Source organism: Sparus aurata, chromosome 4, assembly GCF_900880675.1.
Source record: "Sparus aurata chromosome 4, fSpaAur1.1, whole genome shotgun sequence".
Classification (NCBI taxonomy): domain Eukaryota; kingdom Metazoa; phylum Chordata; class Actinopteri; order Spariformes; family Sparidae; genus Sparus; species Sparus aurata.
The window spans coordinates 8,983,449-9,008,168 of record NC_044190.1 but is presented as its reverse complement, the minus strand read 5'-3'; the positions used below and the strand labels follow the sequence as shown (position 1 = coordinate 9,008,168).

General features: G+C 43.0%; 1 protein-coding gene across 1 annotated transcript in view; it reads right to left on the bottom strand.

Moving 5' to 3' along the window:
• The window catches only part of tnfaip8l3 (tumor necrosis factor, alpha-induced protein 8-like 3), a 30,156-nt gene extending 7,869 nt beyond the window's left edge, over positions 1 to 22,287 (bottom strand). Inside the window, exon 1 of the mRNA XM_030415583.1 lies at positions 21,852 to 22,287. Coding sequence (XP_030271443.1) covers positions 21,852 to 21,897 — 46 coding nt within the window. The 5' untranslated portion in view covers positions 21,898 to 22,287. The remainder of the gene's footprint in view (positions 1 to 21,851) is intronic.
• Positions 22,288 to 24,720: the final 2,433 nt, after the last annotated feature.

Genomic DNA, 24,720 nt, shown 5'->3' with positions numbered 1-24,720 from the left:
AATCACAATTTTTTTCTGTTCTAAGTAGAAAACCAGCTGTTGTGACATGTGGCTACACGTGACAAAATCAACATTTTAAAATCACACATGTATCATGTCTTGACATTTAGTTGAACATTCATTTGATTGTAAAGAAAGCCTCTTACAGTACTTGACAATTTTGATAAAAAATCAATGGATTTGTAAAGTACTCAGCTCAACTGGTACTTTAAATGCTGTAAAGAAAATGACAAATTTCCACTGCAGCCTTTTGTGTGTTAATACACTTTCATCAGCAGAACTGTACTCATGTCAGGCTGTAATAAGGGAACTTTTGTATGTGTAAATGGGTGAGTGTGAGCTAAAGTAGTGAATAGCATAACTATGAAAATTCAGTAAATATGTACTGAGCCTCGTGCTGATGGAACGTTGGGGAAATGTAAAAGCCCTCAAAACATTTCTGGAGCATTTTTTATTCTCATGTATTTCTTCACATTTAAAAACAAATGCCCCAAATCGTTTTTTTAGGAGAATGCTGTGAGGCTGTGAATTTCCAGAAATGTCTTGTGGACTACGAAACTTCACACGACTCTCCACCAGCATGAATGATTGATTCTTTAATGATACCAAACTCTGCATGTTATGAATTGTGTGCTAGATCTGCAGAAGATTATTTAACCATGAATTTTGAAGTTTCTTTCAGTTTTTTGCTCTTTTGTTTTGATTTTTATATATACATATTATTATTTGGACAGAAAGTGAACAGACTTTAAGTAAAACACATGTAAAACTGCAGAATCTTTAAACAAAATATGATAGAAGTGAAGAAACTGAAAAATCTAAATTAAACAGCAGTAAAGAAAAAACATCCTGAAATCGAAAGAACAAATGGGGAACTAAACTATCTAATGATCCAAATAAAAAAAACAGTAAATGTACTTTCATACAAATTTTCAAATTATGTTCTTTCCTGAGTTTTGTGCCTGAATAGCTGAGTTGTTTACTTCTGCAGCCACTAATTATGATGTTTTTGCTCTGACCCATTCAGCGCTTATGCAGGACTCCAGATCCTGACTGTATCAGGTATCTGAATCTCACACACACACACACACACACACACACACACACACACACACACACACACACACACACACACACACACACAATCACGGAGCACATTGCTGTATGGGGTTGCTAATGACAACACGTTCAAGACCAGGTCACATTCTGCACAGGTGCCCCAGATAGACGCGCCTACATGTGTTCACCACAGGTGCTTGTATGTGCTCACACAACAAACAGCCGGGTTGTATTGGATAAATTCTTGCCCGTTTAGAACGATGAAAGAAAAACACGTGTTTACTGAACTGTTGGCTGCTCACCACCTGTCACTCCTTCCTCTAAACATTATCGGTCCAAACAGGAAAGGTCGCTGACAGACATTCTCGCTCAGGGATGCAAAACGGCAGGACAGGTTAGGTGTGTTCATGCCGAGTGACAAAACAATGAGCTATTGAGCTCTGCAGAGCTTCCTCGTTGCCCAGGTCTGCTCGGAATTCAGCGTTATACATTCACTTTCCATGTGCAACCTATTTTCCATTCACAGTAATAGCAGTAATGTATTTTAATACTGAATAGCCGCTCTGAAATGAGTGGTTGCCAGGCCATTCTTTGCACCCTGTAAATGCTAAAACGACAATCATTTTCCAGACATTTTCCTTTTCAGATACTCTCTTTTATAAGGGAAACAGCAGCACAGCGCTAATCCCTGTTTGCCTCATGTGTGCTGTAAAGTTGGACTCCTGCTGTAGTTGCATACGTTTTCACATCACAGACAGGCCGACTTTAAAGTTTGCCAACTTGTGTGCTCATACTGTAGCAGTACTAAAGTCTGACACCCATCAGCTCTGCCATTTCGCAGCGAACAAACACGAGGATAACAATGCATCAACGCTCAGAAAATGTCAGGGGAAATGCTCTCAGTTCAGGGGGAGTAAACGGGGGGTGACAGCTTGACTTCCACTTCTTTTGCCTTGGCCTTTTCATCTGCTCTTGGTTTCCTATAAGGACTCGCTGCAGACTCACTCTGGCTGCATTTACAAGGCCTGAGGAAAACAATGGAGAGGGTCATTCAGCAACAGTAAAGGGTTTTTTAATAGCCTGCAGGGTTGGTGTTCAGCAAGCCTGAGAGGCCAGTGGACTGGAGTGGGGAGCAGAGGATGGTGTGCTGTGCCAGCTGGTACCAAAGCTTAACTAGTGGAGCTGGAAGGAGATGTATTTACTTTCCAGTGTCATTCTACAAGGAAGCAAGGTTTGTGTTTGTCAGTTCGCCGTACCTACCAACATCAGGCTGTGAAAAAGAGGGAGATTTTTGGGGGTTCCCGGCACATGGCGTATATAACCTTAATCCAAATATTGAAAGAAAAAAATACTGAACAGGCCGCCACCTCCAAAGCTTTATCCAGATTTTAATTGTTAGATCCATGGTGGCTACGACTGCAGCACATGATCATGTCGTGGGAGACAGGCCCGTATTAACCCCATTTGGTGCCCCTGGGCACTATACCTCAAATGCCCCCCCCCGCCCCAACGCCCGCCAATGTAATAATGTCCGCAAAACGTAACAAATCACAAATGTAACAAAAATAACTATTACTAACTATAACTATAATAATAACTATCATTAACTATTATGTTTGTGAGGACGTGAACATCTGCATTGTAATAACTTCCCACAAATGTAATAATACAATGAATAATGATCGTAGTGGTTGTTGCTTGTTTGTTTGCCTATAAACCTACTAATACTACTGACTGTGGGTGCAAAATCCAGCTGCTGACTCTCCGCTCCACTATCACACAACGGATCAAATCTCTCTCTCTCTCTCACACACACTCAATATTTTTTTGTGGCATATAAATATCTAGTTTAAACAGATTTATTTATTTGCATAAGCAAATTGCTTCTTGTTAATGAGGATCATTTCTCTCACACACTGCTGTCCACATGCTGCGCATCACTACCTGCGTGAATGTGTTACATCCAAATGAGTCAGAAGCAGCAGCCCGTTCCTAGACGTGGTCTTACATGAAGAAAATGAATTTTGGGCTGTTTTGGTTTTACATGTGTTTCAGAATTAATCTCAGCTTTAATATATAGACCCTAGTCAACATTCAAATGATAACACCTGTAACACCTGTTATTTAACAGAGCTGAATCGAGTTTATTGACAGAGGAGACAGATTGTGGTTGACAGAGGGAGGTAGCAAGCTTGAAAAATAATAATTTCCCTGAGGAAAACATCGCCTGACATTTAAATTTAAATTCCCATTGGCAATACAAATCTGAAGAAATCTGGATGTATTGTTAATTTGTAAATACAACACTTATCAGTCTATAGGCAAGAATCGAAAGGTTTATTTAATTCAATTGTATTCAAATTCGCTTTATTGGCATGAATGCCACAACAACAATATTGCAAAAGCACCAAGAACCACGAAAAGAGTACCCAGCACTAGAACGGCCAAGATTCAAATTTATATGTGCGATAACTTTGTTGAATTAAAAAATGCAGTACTGCTGTTACATGACTTTTCCTGAAGGTGTCTGTATTTTGATTTAAAACAGTTTTTTATATGAATTACACAAAAGAAAAATGTTTTACCTATTTTGGCCATAAGCGGTCATATTGACCGCACATCATTTCGCAGGGTTTGCTATTTTCATTGTCTCTCTTCTCTACCTTTGTTAGTGGTCTCCAGCTGTGTTTCTTTGTGAATTTACTTGTAAGTGAGTCACTATATAGTTGTATTATTTAGCCTGGTTGAAACCATGGGCAAACAAAAACCCCTCCGTGAAACAGAAGGCGAGCTGTTCAACACTGAAGTGTGGTGATGAGACTCTGACTGTGTAGCAGGGAAATGAGAGGAAGAATGTCTGCATCCTGAGCACCTGCACAGGTGTGGGCACCTTTAGTGGGGCGAAGGCAAAACCAGAGTCTGTGATGTACTACAACAACACCAAGTACGGTGTGGACGTCCCGGACCAGATGGCGAGGACACTCCGTCAAAGGCGGTACGGCCGGTGACGGTCTTCTATAACATCCTCGACCTGGCTGGGATCAATGCCCACATCTTACTCAAGGAACACCAGCAGCAGGAGAGCCCAGAGGAAAGTCCTGCAGCAGCTGGCAGAGGAGCTGAGGGCAGAATACATGGAGAGGAAAGCGGCCGCGGCAGTTGGCACAAGGTGGGCAGCAGCGGAACCAACCACCGCAGCAGCAGCAGGCATGGAGACAGAGGCAGTGCCGGTCCGAAAGAGCTGCAAACGGAACAAAACGCCAGACGCTTGACACGCCACAAGCCCGTGTGCGGTAACTGTGCAGTAGCACTGAGGGCTCTCCCCCGCTGGTGGTACCGTCTCCACAGTTAGCTTCAGCTTCGTCAGCACTGCACCTGCTGCTAGTGACCGCAGTTCTTCCTCCTCATGTTCTCGCTGCTTTGTGGACCAGCTCAACTCTGACCGAGGGGGGGGGGGGATGGGGTCATGTAATCTTGATTTATTATATATTGTTGTTATTTTTATGAAATTGATATTCATAAACGAGTAATGTATGGTCTTTCAACAATTTCCAGTGAATAATATAAACATTTACGTAAAAGATTTTTAAAGCTTTTATAATGAGGTGCCCCCCCACTGGCTGTCAATGGTTGGTGCCCCTGGGCACTTGCCCAATCCAGTCTATGGATAATCCGGCCTTGGTGGGAGATGACTCACAGGAGCGGGACGCACCTTGGCACCTAGCAAAAGTTACCTTGCCTGTCTGGGAGCTTTCTTGGATTTTGTACATTTTCTTTCCATCTTTACCACTTCATCATGGGTGCAACTTTAAGTGCGTCCTGTCACTAAAACTATTATTATCATTGCTAAGCCCACTTAGCTAACACTTGTGTCAGTTATCATGATACTCCTGCAGTGCACCGGAAGTATCACCCACACACATTTCCCCAGTGATGTCCCCAGGAAACCTGTGGATAGATGTCACCATAATATTGTTATGGTGAAATCTATTGGCCACATAGTGAAAATCTGATTCGTGACAGCCCCAGTAACGATCCATCACGATGTAGGCCTTCATACATGAAGGCACTGAGGCTGTCTTTGTTGCTTCATGTCATGTGTCTCCTCTGCTTACTCTGGACCTGCAAAGGCTCCGTTCTGGCGTATTATTGACTCCTACTGCTCTAATCAGAAGATGACTCAAACACACACCATCCCTCCCCCCTCTCTGTCTGATGTAGAGCATGTGTGTGTTTATATGGAGATGAAAGTCACCGGGGATCATAAAGATTTAGAAAGATATGCTTTCTACTGAGACAGAGCGAGAGAGAGGGAAACAGTGGAGAGCGTAGTGCATTAATGTGCATTATTCATGACTTGTTAAATCTGACTCGGAGCCAGTTTCCAAAGGGCACCCTGGTCATTCGCCGTGCCATTAACAGCTGCTCAGGATGTAGAGCGGCATCCAGACCTTTAGGGTTAATAAATAACTCCCTTTTAATACCTTAATGACTCCCATTTGTGTGAAGTGGGGTCATGGAGTTTAAAGTTCGTTCCCTTTTGTACATGTGGATCATTTAGTGTCTCCGGCTGAAACTGGAATGTGCAGGTTACAGCTTCCTCATGCTTTACTGGAAGACAGTGCAACGGCAGGAAATACCGATTTATCCTCCTTGCAGCACCCCGAGGCTCGTAAAAGGCACACTGCTGTGTAAACTCTGCGGACAAGACAAATGGATGTTATGATTTATTTGCTCTGGTAATGGTTTGTGCAGGTGTTATCTATCTCTCTCTCTGATCTGAACTTATTTGTCCTGAATGGGGAATATGGATGGGATGAGAAACAAAAAACTACATCCTCGCGAAAAACTTCTAATTGATGATAAAGTGCCTCATTCACTTTGCAGTTAAAACGCAACAAATGCTCAGACCAAGTCCTGATCCCATGAGTCACACATTATGATCTTTTTGTTGGAGGACTGTGTGAATTTTATCCCAATGAGACGATGATGAAGAGCAAATGGCCGCCGTGGTTTCCCTTGAAAGTCTCGCCAGCGCAGTAATTCAACAGATTTACATTGACTGGATATGTCTGCTGGGTCGATGCATCAGTCAGCATCAGCTCAGTGCAGAAACATGAGAATCAGCGTGTATTTGAGCCAAGAACTAAGAAACCGTAGCCCAGAAATGTCAAAAGATATACATCTTTATAATTGAGGTAGCAGTGACACATCTGCGCAATTCATCATGGAAGCAATGAAGTTCATAAGTTCACATGTTGGTGAATATTGTTTAATAATCAGAACTGTTGATTTCAGAAATTTTTACGTATTTATGTAACAAAAGAAACGTTGCCTGATACATCATATATTTTTTTAAATAGTTACACATGTCAATCCTTTATCCGGATGTCACATATTATACTGTGCATGTTCTAATGACATCACACAAGCTACATATATTTGATAAGTGGATAATTAGTGAATTTAGCTAAAGTTGTGAATATGCAAAGCCCATTATGTTTCATATTGCGGTAGGGTGCTATTAAAGGAGAACTTCGGTTGATTTAAACATGCAGCTTCATTGCTCAAGCTACCCTTGACTTGCCAGAACCGAAGACGCAAACACATTTGGTCCAACCATTACAGAGCTCCGTGAACGGAGACGTAGCATTGAACGCTAACAGCATGGGGTCAGAACTTTACACTGTGTTTTAAGCATCTCAACATGCTCCACATCTCACACCGAATGTTATGCAACATCAGCAGACACCTTAGCACACAGCACTGTAGCGTGTATGACTCAAAATGAATAAAAAAGTAGTTAAAACAGTGTGTTTGTGCAAGGAGCTACTTACATCCGCGTCTTCCGGTAGCTAGACCAAACTAGCATATCTATCGAGTGTGCACTTAACAGGCTAACAGGCTATTGTAAGGCTCATGGCTCATGACAGGTTGTAACATGGACATGTACATTATGAACATACACACGAAAATGCTGGAATACGTTTCCGTCTCCGCCAGTGAGGGAGTAAGTGCACGCTCGACGGATTGACTAGTTTGGTCTAGCTACCGGAACACACGGATGTCAACAAACAGGTAAGTAGCTGCTTGCACAAACACACTGTTTTAACTACTTTTTTATTCATTTTGAGTCATACACGCTACAGTGCTGTGTGCTAAGGTGTCTGCTGATGTTGCATACCTTTTGGTGTGAGATGTGGAGCATGTTAAGACGCTTAAAACACAGTGTAAAGTTCTGACCCCATGCTGTTAGCGTTCAATGCTAAATCTGCGTTCAAGGAGCTCTGTAATGGTTGGACCAAATGTGTTTGCGTCTTCGGTACTGGCAAGTCAAGGGTAGCTTGAGCAATGAAGCTGCATGTTTAAATCGACCGAAGTTCTCCTTTAAGATACAGGCGAGAGTGCTGTTAAGCTCTGAAGTGCATGTGAGGACAACTAAAGCCCTATTCGCGCGGGACTAGTATAACCTGGGGACCTCAAGTAATTTGTAATAATTGCGGAGGTCGTCTGTGATCTTAATCCCGTGCAAATCTGCCATGTCCGTACTTTGTAAAGTAAAAATTCCACCACAAATTACTTACCATATTTCGCCAAACACAGAGGTTACGCAGAGCCTTGACATCATATCCGAGGGATAATTTCGAGTTAAAACACAGACTTTGCTTATCCCAAAATGCTGTCAAAATCATTTATAATTGCCAACGCAGCCTCCATAATTCTCGACCGGGAAAAAAGGCTGAAAGAAGGCACGGAAAACACAAAAAAACCTTAAGAAAAATAAAAAAAAGACCCCAAATCACAGAGATGCCGATTCGCATGGGACTAATATTATCAAATTACCTCTGTGTTTGGCAAAATATGGTAGGTAATTTGCGATGGAATTTTTACTTTACAAATTATGGACATGGCAGATTTGCACGGGATTAAGATCACAGACAACCTCTGCAATTATTACAAATTACTGGATTATACTAGTCCCGTGCGAATAGGGCTTAAGACAAACCAAGTGCTTGTTGGATGGTTGAACAGTGTCTTAAAAACCTTTCCGATATCAGTAATCGGGGTACGAAACAAACAATCCGACACTCAAGACCGCGTCGTGCAGTTGTTGGCCGGATGTGGAGGGTTGTTAAAAATTAAGAATTTCCATAAATATGCACTGTTCCCCTCATTTCTTTGCTGATCATTACTATAACAGCAGGCTTTTCGACTGACCTTTTGACTGTGGCTGTTTGTTTTGAGCATGCTGAAACCTAGACAGAGGTCTGGACATTAACAAAGAATATGTTGGAATAAGAAACCACAAAGCGAGTCTGTCTGATTGCATAATAAACCCTCGAACATTATATTGTCTGGTGATTATATTGGTTTAAACAAACAGTATGTGATTTCTGCCACCAGAGGTTCCTCAATCAAAACAAAACAAAAGATGTAAGTAGCGTGGGATCATGGGTAAGTTTGTCTTCATTGTTATCCACAACTGCAGTTAAACTGATCTACATGACTCATGCACAAATGTTCAAGTTTCATTTTCTTTACTTTTTGTCACTTCCTGGAAAATTCCAAACGGTGGCTTTAACAAGCAGTCTAAATGAAGATGGAATATGGCAACATGGCCAGCGCATTCTGGGATATTCACTGTTTATAGCTGATCAGAATTAATAGCAACGGGCAGCAAATCAAGGCTTGACTCAGCTTTACTGGCAGACGCATAACAGATTAAACTTACTCAAACAAACCTGTCATGAGTCAGCTGATGAAAGTTAATGTACTTGTAATGAAGAGGTCTGTTAATACAGGACGAGACGGTGTTTGGAACTAGAAGTGTGTTTATCCTGGGACCGGTCTAATAGTCCCTACTGTGAGGAACAGTCGAGGGAAAAGCACTTAGGAGTGTCTCTGAATCAGGAGGGACACAAGAACAGATTGCTTCTGGCCGCCGTGCAGCCTTATTTAATGCTCCATCCTTCATCTCTTTCTTTGTCTCTTAGTTTTAATGGCCATGTCCCTGTAGAGCTGAACCAGAGAGACGAGGCGGAATGAGGCAGCAGCCGGAGACGTCTGATTGATTAACGTGCCGCTGGCTTGATCAGCTGTCACAAGGCAAAGGATGAGAGAGAGAGAAGGGAGAGGGAGAGATCAGTGATTTGACCTCCACCTTTAGCTCTACCCTTGTCTTCCACTCCTCATCATGAGGACCAGAGACGCGGCTGGTCCTCAGAGGATGAGACATCCTGTTAGGACACAGCCGGGTGAGATCCGTGCCCTCTGACCTCTCCTCTGGTTTAAAGCTAATGTCTTCACCAGCTGTGGTTTGCTGATGTGCCATTGTTTAGCTAAGTAAAGAGCCAGGCCACAGCTAGCCGGTGAAGCGGGCATGGGAACTGGCTGGAGGCTGTCTCCCCTCTCTGCCTTTCTCCTCTGGGAGCTTCTCTGGAAAACTACTCTGCCACGAACATTCGCTGACAAATCCAGTCAGGTGGGCGTTGGTTGAGGGGAAGAAATGCTGAATTTTCGGTGTGAAGAAAAGGCAGATTTTTTTAAACGTCCACCGATCGTTTCAACAACACAATAAGGACTCAAACTACAAGATAAGATTCATGACTGGGGACACTTATTCTTCTCATCATCGCTTGTTGTATGAAAAGGTTGGGTCAGCCTCTCTTACAGTGAGACGTGACAGACGGTTTCTATTTGTTTCTAAAGCCCTTGACGATGACTTGCCATCAGACATCACTTCCTTATTAATCTGGTCCTGTCGTCATTATCTGACCCATTCATGGGATTGTATCGAAGTCCTGCGTGCAAAGACAAAACTTGGGAAAAACGTTTTTAGTGCACTCTCAGCATGAATTTAAATAAAGGTTAAATGAAACAGCCATGTGTTTTGAAGTCTGGGAACCTGTTTTGTCTTACAGGAAGTGTTGCAGCAACCACAGTGTGTCTAGAATACACTGAAGGCTCCATGGCTGGACAGAGGACAAGTAAAACTTCACTCCATTTACAGCTGGAATCAGCATGTGGATACATCCGGATAATAAAAGATCTGATCTTGACTTTGCTTTTACACCTGGTTTTATAAATGCATTCTCCTCATCCACATTAAGACTGGATCTCTGTCCTCCGGAGGGGGTGGAAAATCAGCTCCAGACTTCTTTTACAAAATCACAGAGTTTTGTGACTTGTTGAATTAAAGGAAACCTTATAAACCTTTTTATGTACACGTAGATATAGAGTCACATTGTCCAGTCGTGATCTAGTAATAGCATGTAGGCTTCTCTGTGACTAACAGCTCTTACTGACATTTATTTCCCGCCCCTACTGCTTTCATTTTCATGCAGTTCTGTTGAGTTTTCTTTCCTCTTTTAGCACAAGACACAAGTCTACTTTATGAGTAATTAGAGGTGTGTCTCTTTCAGCCTCCTCGCTTTAACGTTAGCTAAAAACAGATATCCTTATCAACGTCAGTTTGTGCACACATGCCAGCACGTTGTACGGATTGCGTTTACTCCGAAGAGCCGAACACAAAGCGAGCCAGGCGACCTCCAGATGTGGTCACACATATCTCATCATATTTCATTTATACCTTGCATTAAACAGAGTTTTTCCTTAACTGGATAACGTGTCCGGATACAGGTCACATTTTAATACCTGATCTAAATGAGGTATGTGGGACAGCACAAGAAATCCAGTTTAATTAACACGATCGGCGGAAAATACAGCTTAACGAAAAAAACCTGTATTTAACCACTTGAAAATATTATTCGACTCATAAAACGCCGGCCTTTTATCTATTTTTAGAAAGCTGGGTACAAACGAGTGGGTGTGTGGGTGGACTGTAATGATAGACTGTGAGTCTGAGGCCTAATAAAAAACAGAGGAGGAGAAAATATTGGGGGTTTTCTTACTTTATCTGCCCTGGCAAGCCGGCAGAAAGTTCCCTCAACTTCTTCCATCTGAAATAAAGGAGCTAAGCTATTTCCAGACGGAGAGAGAAAGAGGGAGGAGGTGGGCCGAGCTGGCAAAATGCACATTTTCATTTCACACCATTCAGTCAAGATTAGAATAGAAGTGAGGAAAGAGAATGTATTTGCTCGGAAAACGCTTTGATTGAGCACAAATAAACAAACAGAGCCGGTCTGAATGTCTGCAGATGTGTCAGTGCGATTGGAAACAGTGTGGAGGAGTGACTGAAGTGAGGATGGAGTAGGTGGTGGTGTCTAAGAGAGAGGGAGGGGAAATCATATGTCCATACTGTGAGTGCCAAAGTCTCTTAACATCAGACGGCATCAAGACATCTTCTCGCCATCTCTCCCTGTGGCGTCATGTGCTGCTGTCTTGAAAACCGTCTGCAACGCGCGTCTTTGTCTGACACTCACGAAGCTCTCGTCTCTTTTTGTCTCCGTCCATTTCTCACCAGATCTACGACACTGAGCCGAGCGCCAGTGGCAAAGGAAGTAAAGTGTTTTCCGGCCCTGGGTGAAACGCTCCTCTCATAGACCCCGGCCAAGTCTCAGCATGCCGTGGCATCGTTTACAAAGACACATACACACACACGTGCACACACACACACACACACGTGCACACACACACACACACACACACACACACACACACACACACACACACACAAATACTCGCGTGCACAGTCATCAGAGCCTTGCCAGCTTTCCCCATAACTTTGGCCTCCTGGTTTGTTTACTAGTTCACCCACTGTAGCTGAGTTTACGTAAAGCGAGGCGCTGGGAAGCTTTGAATCACAAGAAGTCTTGTCTGTCAGTGCCCTTATATGGAGCTGAAGCCCCGCCCCCCCTGCCCCATGTGCCCTCTTTACCACAGGCATCCAAAGCTCAGATGGTTTTCTCATGTTGCTGTCATGAAAAACAGAAGCATTCCCCAGGTTCTCTCGGTCCATAATCTATGTTTCATGGGTATTTGCTGTCCTTTACGGTTCAGATGAAGACCAAAGATGAAGCAATGATTTTGTTAGGATGACCGTGAGACTTTGACAAGCATGTGGAGAGCTAAACAGATGCTAGAGGGCTCACAGTGTATTTGTAAAACAGCAGTATTTCAAGTATTTTCTCTTTAACTTTTTGAACTTTTAAATTTTTTAGTTTTTTAAAAGAAGAAATGTCTCTCTCTGAAATACTGTGTTACAAGGAGCATCTCTTTTTCTTCGAGTAGGTTGACATGACGGCTGTGTGCGTTTAAACGCATGTCAGTTCATGTGAGACCCTCTCTGTCCTCCCCGTGTCCACATTTAACATTTCTGTCCGGTAAGAAACTTTCTCATACTACAGCTAAACCTCCAGTTAATGCAGCTTTTTAAATTTAAAGATATTTTACATGCACGAGAGCACACACTGAACACACTGAAGGGGAGGAAAACAATGGAAAAAGCATATTCGGTCTCCTTTAAATGAATTGATCTCGAGTTAAGGTTCCTGATGCTATCCTGCTCGAAAGGAGCCTCGTTCTATGTGCCGCGCAATGTGGAATATCTGAGTAATTCCATACCAGGTAAAGTCGAGCGTTTTTGGGACTGACTTCAATATGGCACGGATGACTCAAACACAACATTCCAGTGGCAAGCGTCAGGTTTTAATTTTAAATAGACAAATCGTAAAAAATCGACTGGTGCAGTAAATGTTTGAGCTTCTCAAGAGCACAGATGAGATAAATCCTCAATGAGAAAATAACATGGAGTTCTGACTGTTCGTGGAGCAAAGGTTATCCAGGCCGGGGGGCGGGGCTTCCGCTGTAGATGCTGCCACAATTAAAAGGTTGCTGCTGCTTTGATTGGTGATAAAATTGGACAGACTTTGAGCTCTGGCCTTGAAGGGCCTCACTATGCATGACACGCTTTAGTGTAAAGCCAAAGTGCTGCTGCTCTCTTGGCTGCCAACCCACCACTAACTAATGACCAGGAAATAACTGTGGTTCTCTCACACACACACACACACACGGACGCACACACACTCACACAGACACACATTTGTAGATCCGTTCCTTACTGTAAGTGACTACATTCCGTCTTTCAGCTTAACCCTCTCCACTACCAGCACAAACCTAATCCTTCTGCGACTTAATTCAAATCCACACCTTTAAGAATAACAGCGTGGATGTTTGGTTTCTCTCTGTTTCCATCACTGCCTGTGGGATAAACCCACAAATGTTAATTGCCACATTTGCTTCTTCTGTCCGTCTGTTCTGCAGCTTTCTACCTCCCTGTGGCAAATATTTAAAAAAAAGTGCGAAAAAGAGCTTAATGTGACACTAACTGTTGTTATATATCAAGCTGAGCATACAGTATATTCTACATGTTCTACTTTTTCCATCCACAACATGATATAATTATGCTATAATCAGCACAGTTAGCTCAGTTGTGTGGAAGTTGGGCTGTGAAAAGCTTTGTGTGTAATTGCCTCCCACTCAGCCTCGTTTTCTATTGGCTTTTTTGTTGCCATAATAGGCACGTGGGAGAGGAAAAGTCTCTATAAAATGATATGATCTGCATGTTAAAGTTATAAGAAGGTAGGCAAAGCCGCAGCAGCTTCCATAATAAGCACATCGGACCGTAACATCTAGGGTGAAACCAGAAACCAGACCTGAAACAGCAACGGACTCATGAATTTAAATGTGCTACAAGGAACTTTTAGCTTGTTATGAGACAGTTTCCAATTGATACTGATGCGTCTGTATGACCCACATAAGGAAATATGACCATCAGAGAGAAGACTGGCTACTTAGGTATAATAATTATAGTAATTCTTAAAGGAGAAGTTCACCCAAAAATTAATATTCAGTCATTTTTTATCTTCACTGTAGTTGCTAAGCTACATGCATTAGCGCGCAACTCATCTGAAGTGGATGCACAAGCTCGACCGCACGTTGAGGGTGTAAATAAAGTCTTTTCAAATCAATGTTTGATCTCAGAGCTCCCAGAGACTCGCGCAGCATGAGCAGAATTTGGATAGGTAGTTAGATAAAATAACGACAGTGCTTACTGCAGCTTTCACCGCGTCAGAAAAGTCATAAAACAGTTTTTATGTTGAGGACGACTTGAGGAGTCTCACAGTCTGAGGAAAGCAGCAGGTCTGGTGGTGAGGTACTAAAACAAAGCTAACTTTTCTTCACCATCGTCATCTTTTGTGCACAGCGGCTGCCAGAATGAACAACAAAAAAAAGAAACCGGCTTGCAGGAGCTTTAAATCAACGCACGTGCTGAAATAAAACACCGAACTTCAGAGCCTGGATCACAGCAGACGCGCAGGATCCACAGATACCTGTACAGGCTCAACGCTCCTCTGACGCCAGCCCAGCCGTCCCACAACACACACACCCCCCTCCCTCAAACAGCTCGCCTCACACACCAGGCGCCACTACTGACTGTTTGCTTTGCTCCAACTGGCCCTGCAGGGAAACCACAGCCCCTCTCCTCCTCCTGAGAGTGTGTCTGTGAGGCCTTGTCAAAATGCCTCTGTGGTCTAATTCCATGTTTCAGTAATGGCTCAGCCGTGGGGGAAACGATTCTCTCTCCAAATGTCCCACAAAACACCATGAGATGCCACAGTATTATTGTGTCAGCGCATGCATGTGCCTAGGAGGGAGAAAGCACTCACACACACACACACACACACACATACCAGTCAGGGACCTGGGAGTTTTAAGATTTGTCTTTTGCTGCAGCCAGAGGAAAATCCACTTTCTTCTGAGTCGTCTTTTCCACTTACAGCTTCACTCCTGTTTTTTTTTTTTTTTCTTTTTCTCAGTTCATGTTACAATTTTCCAGAACCAGCTCCTGGTGTCTCGAGTGTGTGTGTGTGTGTGTGTGTGTGTGTGTGTGTGTGTGTAGTGAGCACTCTCCATCTGTGGGCCAGATTAAAGGCGGAGAGGAAAAAAAAAAAAATCCGGGATGCATGCGTTGAGAAGAAGTGCGGGCATATTTTCAGTGCGTGTATGGGAGTGTTGCAGCGTGTGCAGGGCTGGCCCACTCCGCCTGTCTCTCATGTGAAAAGCATGTGGTCGGTCTGCCAACATGGCAGACGTGAGGCAGAAGATCTCCTCTGATTGCCGGGTGCTCCTGGCTCGCTTTAATGCAGCGCCGATTTATTTTCTGAGATCTTTCAAGTGTTTATGGAAGTGTGGATTAGCGGCAATTAGCGGGGGCAAAAGTGCTGGAGAGTGGTCTGAATGGGGGTGAAGATCACCTGGCTGAAGACTGAAATTTTCAGTTGTGTCATCAAACAACATCTGCAGCTTTCTTGTTTGTAGTGGAACCACAGCAGCAGCCCTCATGCCCTTATGGATCCCACAGCTGTTATCACAACAGCCCAACAGCTCTTCAACAAGTCTGCTTTCCATGGAAAATTTGAATAAACACAAACGGCTGGAAATAGCTCCACAGATGGCAGATTGGGTTATGGTGTCGCATCACCGTGATGAATCAGCCAAATGTAGACCGTGGGCCGATTATTCACCAACACAGTGTCACACTAATGTAACAACCAGAAGAGAATTCCAACCAGAATGCAGAAGTATCTGAAAATCATCCTGAGGTATCATTGTTCAGTGAAAGGCCCAGTAGAGAGCCGCAGTCTTGCTTCTTCCGGTGGACCCCGTGGGACCTTATTTTGGAAAAACTTTGTATGGTACTGAATGGAGAGACAAATGCCTTTTTGAACCCCTCCATCTCGCGTGTTCATGTCTTGGTCCCATGTAGTGGGTGAGCAGATTCTTGTTCCTGGTGTTCGGGCTCCATGGATGACTGTCAGAGGCACACTTCAAGCCAAACCTCTCAATCATTTCCATGTTATTTTCCTTTTCTTTATAACAAGCATTAAAACAATCGCTACTAGGTTGCTGATGTCTGACTAGCTGGCTTTGAAGCTGATAAAAAGCTCGACTTCCCCAGGATGAAAATATCCAGATCTCTCCTGTTACGGGGCCCACAGACTGTGTGTACAACAGACACCCAGCGACCGAGACGGCTAACTTCAGGTTTAGCACCGGCTGAACTAAGGGGAAACTATTTTTTTTATAGTGTGGCTCCTCTAGACTTTCAAGATTTTATCGGACCAAGTGGCTCCAGTTATGACAGTGAAATTAGTCATTTCAGTGTTCCACGTTTTAAAGACGCTTCTTCACAACGTAAGGATGGATAAAGTTATCTCACCTCAGACGAGAAGAAGAAAAATAAAAGAACAGTTTCAGGGGGAGACTTGTGAATCATAATTAACGTGTTTATGACAGTTCATCATGTGAGAGTCAGGCTCTGGACTGTGGAGTGAAAGAGGATTAATGTTTTTCTATCTCTGCTCCACTGTCCTCTGTACATTTTGTTGTGTCAGAGCACAAAGACCAGCCTCAGTGCACAGAGTTCAGTTGTAACTTCTCTGAGAGAAATACACTTTGGACCTTACGCACGAAACACACACACAAAGGTTCACATATTTTCCCATCATCATCCAGCCATCCAGTCATGCAATGAGCATGCACTGACCATACCGAGAGCCACAAACTGATTCACCCAGCAGCCCTGTCCTTCCTTCCTGTGGTGGAGTGGAGACGACCGCACCTCATTATGAGTCAAATCGAGGAGGACTGTCAACACACCTGTTCGGCTGGAGGACAGTTTGAGTCACACAATAGAGACTTAAGTTCGGTCTCTATTGTGATTTGCCCATATTTATTTACTCAATCTTTTAAAACTGCTCTGTCCCACTGCACATCGACAGGTTATAATGTAGGCCTACATTTGCTGTATTTACCCCAGAAAAAACTCGTTTGCTTTATCTATTATGTATAATTATAAAGGTTTATAACTGCTTTCTTACAAAACGTTTGTATGTGTGTAAAGAGGGAGAGAGCAGGATGGAGAGAGAGAGGAAAGACAGATGGTGCAAGACCTGGAAGAAGCAGGTGAGGAAAGGGCATTTATTGTTTTGGAGTTCATATTTTACTTTGTCTTAAATGTTTTACCATCCATTTTCCATATATACCATGTGCAGTTTACATCGAAAACCAATGAGTTTCAGCACTGTGTAAATATGATACAGAAAAACTGTACCGTCCATGGCATGGAGGAAGGTGGTTCATGTCTCAGTGCGTTTTAAATCCCATTTAAAGGCATAGGCTTTTAAAAATAGCCCAAAATAGTCTAAAGTTCAAAATGGTCTTTTATCCCTTTAGAGGCCAAAAAAGCTGAGACACAATCTTATAGACAGACAGCTGTGGTCAATTGAGCATTGACCAATCCTATTTCCAATTGTTACCCCTACCAATCGCTTGGCCCCTCAGAACTCAGTTATAAGGGGTGGTGGTTGAAGTCTCCCCCTGAAGACCCTCATACATCATCAGAAGTCATCTATGGTGTTTATGTGAACAGATGCGACTGGGTATTTCCAATATGTCGCCTTCAGCTGTGGTGATTTCTCCTGCCACTGTTCCCGTGGCACTCCTGGAATTCTCACAATGTCATTTGCCATTTTTCCGACTAAGTTACAAAAGCATTGACGCTCGCAGTGTGCTCACAACTTCATGCCATCAATCAAGTTATCAAATTCAAAAGAACACTGCTTCATTACCTCACCACTAACATCAACAATCCACTCCTACACTGCGAGAGAAGTAGCTGCAAAAGGCTGGATACAATTATTTTTTTTTTTTTAAATGACTCATTTCACTGTCAGAATTCGAGCCACTCGGAAAGTCTGTTTTATTCATATTCAAGTTAGAGGAAGGCTCATCTAGAAGTTAGCAACTCGGCTGGACCGTGCATGCCAGTGAGTGTATATACACACACACACATACACATACGCGAGAATATCATTTATTGCATCCATATCTGATGTTTCTGAGGTAAGAAACGTTCATGGCAGCTTCATCTAGTGTGCTGATTCTGTTTTTATATTTTTGACTCCTGTTTCTGTCCAGGACCTTGTGTTTAATTGTTTTTGGATGTGCGTACTGCTACAAACGTTTTTGCATGACAATGAAAGAATGAGCTCTCTTGTCTACTCGCTCTTGTTCCAAGCATGACAGCAAAATGAAAATATGCACAAAAACACTCAAAGCAGTTTCCCCAAGATACATCAACAAAAAGTTATCCATCGATCCATTCTATCTTCCTGTAGTAAGTCATCTATTTACAATATCCTCATGATTCAAACGGCTGGAAAGCCAACCCTAATGCTTTCTCTTGACTTCCAATATTGCAAACGCAACTTGAAGGCAGCATAGCCTCCAGCTGAAAGGACCAAGGTCAAGCACGCTCTCTGGCTTTTTTCAGAGGGCACTGTGGCAAGAAGATATTCTTTTAAATGGTCTTGATGGATCTCTCTTTAATTTAAGGGAGCATGGAGCTCTCAGATGTCAGCCGCACCCTCTAACAGCAACCGCTGACAGCTCAAGGGCAGAGGAGTCACCTGAAACAAAATATCTCAATATTTACGCTGTTGAACTTCAGCGCTGGAGTACAAATTAAAGGCATAGATCAATCACATCCACAAAGCCCCTCATCCACAGCGATAAGGGTCATGTTTGTGTACGCGCTGTTTTCACAATACTTTTTGTCAGGTTTCGTTGGGCCAGTTGACCTTATAAAGTGAGCAATACCAGTTTTTCTTCACTGGCGGCCGACTGAAGAGCAGAATCAGCGGCCGAGCCACAGAGCGTGATGAGTTTGGAGCGTGACTCAGGATCTCGCTGTCTCTTGACCGGGAAAAATGTCATTCCGCTTTTGCTCTCATGTCACCCGTTCTTTTTATCACACGATCCTACAGGAACTTCCTCCCCTGTTACAAAGAAGCTGCCGGAAGCTTCAGCAGATTAGAGCATCTGTATGACAATGAGAAACGTTTCCGTGATTTACCTCTGACCCTGTCCCTGGATATCAGTGTGCTTCAGGTGAACAGGTTGAGTCCTGGTTGATGTTGTGACCTTGAACTGTCTGCCTCAATCAGCAGGTCATGTCATCATTTCATCTTAGATCGTGTTGTCTTTTCCTGGTTTCAATCGCTGCATTACAGTAGGGTGATGTCATTTTCTGAACCTGCCAGACTGTTTGACTCGTTCTAATACTTTTGCCTGTTTTCGCCCACTTATTGTCTTTAAATTCAACTGACTGACGATCATAAATATAAAAAATCTTGACTTTGTCCATCTCACCCATAACCCTTACAGAGCACTTCAGAGTTGTTTCAGGCTTCTTAAAACTGCACAATAAAGCATTTATTTCCAGAAAACTATTGGCCAGAGTGGACGTCAAAAAGACTGAATGTGTAGAAACTTAAAAAAAGAAACAATTAAATTATGTCTGTGAAATCAGGCATTTTTGAAGCGCTTTAGAGGAGATTTCAAAATATCAAGATATATAGAGTGCATTGCGATATACACATATACACATCCTCATATCTAAACGGTGGAATGGGTTGATTGCCAGTGACTACCACAATAACATGGCTGTTGTAGAGACAGTGTGGTTAGGTTCAGGCAGAAGAACTATTTGGATAGGTTTAGGAAACATCATAGTTCAGCTTCCAACGATTACGTACCTGCGCTACGTACGTACCGGTAACTTAAATGATGAAATGTGTCCGACTTAACTGGATTAGAAAGGTAAAATGACTTAGCAGTGCCTTTGCTCAGCCCAGTTGTCAGCAGTTAATGTTTCTGCAGATGCGTCCAAGGTGGACATCCGTACCAAATGTGGCATATCACATTTTCAATTTTATGTTTATAAGCCACCTTTTACATCAAGAGGTGGAAAGGCGACGGTGGTGGAGTTAAAACAAGCCAACAAGGCTGCCAAACAGCAGTTTGAGTCACACAGCTGGAAAGACACCTGCGGAGTTAAGTGGCGACAATACTAGATATTTTTAAGGAGACTTGGGGATTTTCACAGCCGTTTTTTGGAGTTGCCAACAGCAGCTATTTTTCCATGGGACATCGGACCACCTCTGTCCCTGATCGTGGCGACCAAAACAGGTATTCTAAGGCAAACCATGATGGTTTTTCTAACCCAAGCCAATTGGTTTTGGTGTCTTAACCTGGCCAGAGCATAAGCACACTGTTGTGACGAGAGAGAAATAGAAAATCCACTCTAAACAAACCTACAGTCTCAACGTAGAGAAACGTCCAGTTTGAAGTTATCTTTGGTTTTGCTGAAACGTACTCAGCCAACATTTATTCTGGTGATTGGGTTGTTTTTGCTTTCACAAGGGACATGAACAACAGCCTTCTGGGTGAAAGTCCTGTTTCACCGGTCCATCCATCTCTGAGCTCCTCTCGATGCGGACTCGCCTGACTTCTTCTTTTGCTTTTTTGCCGCAATAAATACAACAACCACTAGAAGCTCATCAGAAGTCATAATAAGCTGCCTTCACAGTCACAGCTGGATATAGCCTAGATATATGCTGCAATGTTGTTCTAGGCCATTTTGCTGAGCCCTACCTGCTGATGATGTGGGTAAAACTTGTCTAATTTCTCATATGAAGGTCCCTTTCGAATGCACCAATAGACAGACAGACAATGGTCCAGATGGACGGACAGATGGGTAGAGTTCGACACAGCATTACTAACACACGAAGCTCTGCGGCGTCAAATAAACTGGCAAACATCCACACCAGCATCAACATTAATACTTGATTACTAACTGGGGCAGCAACATGCCCTGAAAAATAATGTGAATCACTTGACACCTATAGCAGGTCTGCAGATAGCAGCCAGGGACGGTTAATACACGCAACTAATGGAGGATAATTGTAGTATTTCTAGTCCTCTGATGAAGGATTAAGTCATTTAAAGCTTCACATAAAAAGTTCCAGCTCCTGATGACACACAGTGCCTGTCTTTGACTTCAGTGTGCCGCGCTGTTATGAAAACCTCCTGGAGACTCATTTGATTCCTGATCTCTGAACCCGTTGAAGCTTATCTTCCAGAAGGCTGTTTCATCTCCTGGCTTGAATTTTTGTACAAGATCACAGTTCAGTAAATCGCCCACACGCGCAGAAGGCTGAAAAATATCCACCAAGAGAACACTGAAGAGTAAACTTTAAAGAGTGTTTGTGTGTGTGTGTGTGTGTGTGTGTCTGTGTGTGTCTGCACATTTCCAACTATAAACTTTCATCTTCGCAATAAAACTTCCTAAGTCCTGTTCTCTTACACCATAAAACAGACTGAATTACAACCAAGCACACCTTCCAGTAAACTGTGGATCTGAATATTTTCTCCCTGATTGTAAGATGCACCACAGAGGAGAGGACAGAAGCATACAGGGAGGCTGTCATCTCTGCCTCTGTCTCTACAGCTGGACGTGTTGATGAGCAGACTGGCTGCACGTGTCGGAGCTTGCCTGTTCCTGGTGGCGACTGAGCCGGTTTTCATCCGCACACTCGGCGAGGCTCCGCCAGTCACCAGAGTCACAGTGTGCCTGAGCAGAGCTCCGAGCAGCTTGACTTTGATACGCGTCGGGAATGAGCTACAGATGCTGCATGAGCTGACTCTTAAAGTTGAAATTAAGGAGTTTTGAGTTCGGGGGCATTAAATAAGTTCCGAAGAAGACGTCTATATTTTGAGAGAAATGGTAAAGAGTTGATGAGGGCACATAATGTGACAGGACGTGTCTGTGCTGAGGGTCCAGTGCCTCAGAAAAGTGCTAGAAAACAGGCAGCAAGACCTCACAGATCCTCTATGTAAACTAACACTATGTAGAATGTATTTGCGTTTGGTTAGCACAACATGTCACAAGCGGACGTTGTTCTTCCATGAATGGTCTTGTGTCTTACCTGGAGAGAGGTCTCCGTCACTCTGCTCTCCGGAGTCTGAATCCATCTTCCCCTGCAGGAGGACACTCGGAGGCTGCAGAAGCTCTCTGATTCCTCTTTCTTCTTCTTGCCTCTCCTCTCCAAGGAGTCTTCTGATGTCTTCGCCCAGATAAATAAATTGAAACAATGGGAAAAAAAGAAGCTATTTCTTATATGTTTTTTTTTTTTTCCCCTCCTGCTGAGCTAAACTTCCCCTCCCAGCCTGGATCACTGCAGCTGTGAGAGGATCGCTTCTGGGCTGATTTCTGATCTGAAATCAGATCTGTCCTCCTTTTCCTGCTCTCCTCTCTCTTCTCCTGACTCTCACAGTTTCCCTCTTGCCTTCTCCCTCTCGTCTACTTTCTGATGCTCCCTCCCCTCGCTCACTCTTAGTTCGTCCCCCTCTCGGTTCCTCCCTCCCTTGTCCCTGCCACTCGGTCCCTCCTCCTCCTCCTCCTCCTCCTCCTCCTCTCATTCGGTGCTGTCACACTCAGCCTCTTCACGCTCTCTTCGCTCAAACTCTTTCTCTACCTCTTTCTGTATGCTGTAAGTGCAGTCTCTTCCTCTCTCTCTCTCTTCCTCTCTCCCTCCCTCCCTCCCTCTGTCTCTGGGTAAGAGGGCTGCCTGTGTTTCAGCACAGACTCATTCATTGCAACTTGAAATTCATCTCCAGCAGTAAAAATCCCATGACCCCTTGTTACTGCGCGCTATAAAATCAGTCACCTACTATCTGCGGTCACATGAAGTCAGGCCAGGTTACTGTTTTACGATCTGTGGTAATCATTGAATGGATCTGACACAATTCGGTCATTTAAATGCGAGTGTGTGTGTGTGTGTGTGTGTGTGTGTGTGTGTGTTAAAGAGTGGAGATGAAATGATGATTCAAACTCGGAAGAAAAGTCCATCTGTGACTGATTACTTCCATCTAAAGCCGAGTTTATGTTTAGAGTCTAGAACAGTTCAGTGCCACATTCTCCCATTAAAAAGATAATAATGTTCTTTTACACACATTTACAAACACTATACCACTGAGTTGGTCTTGTTCCCAGAACATCATCATAAAGGTTGCTCCAGGACCATTGCAACTTACAGAACAGCGACAAAGTCCATTTCTAGAACAAGCTGTTGTTGCTGAAGGGGTTAAATACAGGATCCTCTGCAAGGAGGTGTGGTCTGGAGTTTGTATCCCATTTGGAACATGTTGTTATATTGTTCACTTGTCATTTTTACACCAAGTTCACCTATTATTTCCTGCTTTTATTAATTAGTGTTCACTGTTTGGTTAAGTTCGGGCAAACAAAAATACTCAGTTCAGTCAACAAACAACTTTGTTAGGTTAAGGAAAATATGGTTTAGGTTCAAATAGACCCTTTCACAATGTTGACACCAAGTTCACCTATTATTTCATGCTTTTATCAATTTTTGGTCACTGTTTGGTTAAGTTCAGGCAACAAAAAACTTTGTAAGGTTTAGGCTACAACAATATTTGGTTAGGTTAGGGCAACAAAAATACTGGGTAAGGTAAAGGAAAATATGGTTTAGGTTCAAATAGACCCTTTCACAATGTTGACAACGTGTTACAAAAGATGGCGTCTCTCATGTGCACATTTTTCTGGTCTTTTTCCCAAGTTGCAAAGCTGTGATACTATAAATATGTTACTGGTTAGTTGCAATGATGAACCTGGTGCAACACTGATAAAGATGTTCCAGGAACAACACCAATATGGTGATATTGTGCTGTTTTACACCATTTAGGAACGTGATGGGAAAAGAGATCCGAAATACATTTCAATATCAGAAAGTCCAGTAAAACACCACAGCGAACTGTGACCGCAGCATACATATATTTGACACACCTCTGATATTTACTCAAAAACAAAAGTTGCTCAGAAGTGTATTTGTTGCAGAGACTTACTTGTTCTCAAGGATGCTCCAGCCGACACACAGAAGCCTTTTCAAAGCAAAAAATAATATCAGAGCATTATTTTCAGAGCGTCCATATTTTCCCTTATCTTATTATCACTTATCTTATGAATGCCAATTCGGAAATTCAGAATGGCAGTGTGTCCTTGAGCGCCTGCTTTAAAGTGCATTATTATTCAAATATGGTCTACCTTGATGAATATTTATGAGACGGTAAAGAATTATCAATCTGTATCGTGGCAGATTAAGTCCACCTGAAAGGCTGAAGCCCAGTCCAAAAAGTATATTCGGTAAGTATTCACAATAAAGCTGCAGACGGGCGTGCACACAGAGAACCTGTCAGCTCCACACAGTGCTGAAGCCTCTTTCAGCTCATTGTCTTAGTTTTACAGTTTTGGTTCACTCTCACCACTCCATCAACTCGATTTCCATCCACAGGCAGCTGCTTTAAAAGAAAAAGCTAATATGAGCTAATTGCATTCACCAAACTGCAGACAGGCCGAGGTGATGACTGGTTGGAGAACAACAGTGGATCATTCAGCAGCTAAAGAGACAGATTCTCCCCTCTCAAGTTGGTGGAGACAAGAGCAGAACTAAAATGAGAGGAAAAAACGAAAATTCATTACCATTATCTACTCACTCACATGAGCTGATGGAAAGCCAAGTGAAGTTTTGTTGTTCACAAAACATTTCTGATGCTTCACAGCACAGCAGTGTTGTAGCATTCTCCTAAACAACTGAAGCAGCTGGAGACTTGTTTCAAAACGAAAAAATAACAGAAAAAAAAGTCTCCAGGAGCCGTAAGATCCCAAACTGATCTGAAATGACATGATCTACTCCTTCAGACGGGGTGATACTGACACTTATAGCTTAGCAGCAAAGGTGAAGATTTCAGCTTAAAAAGGGATATAATTAACATCTCTTTCAA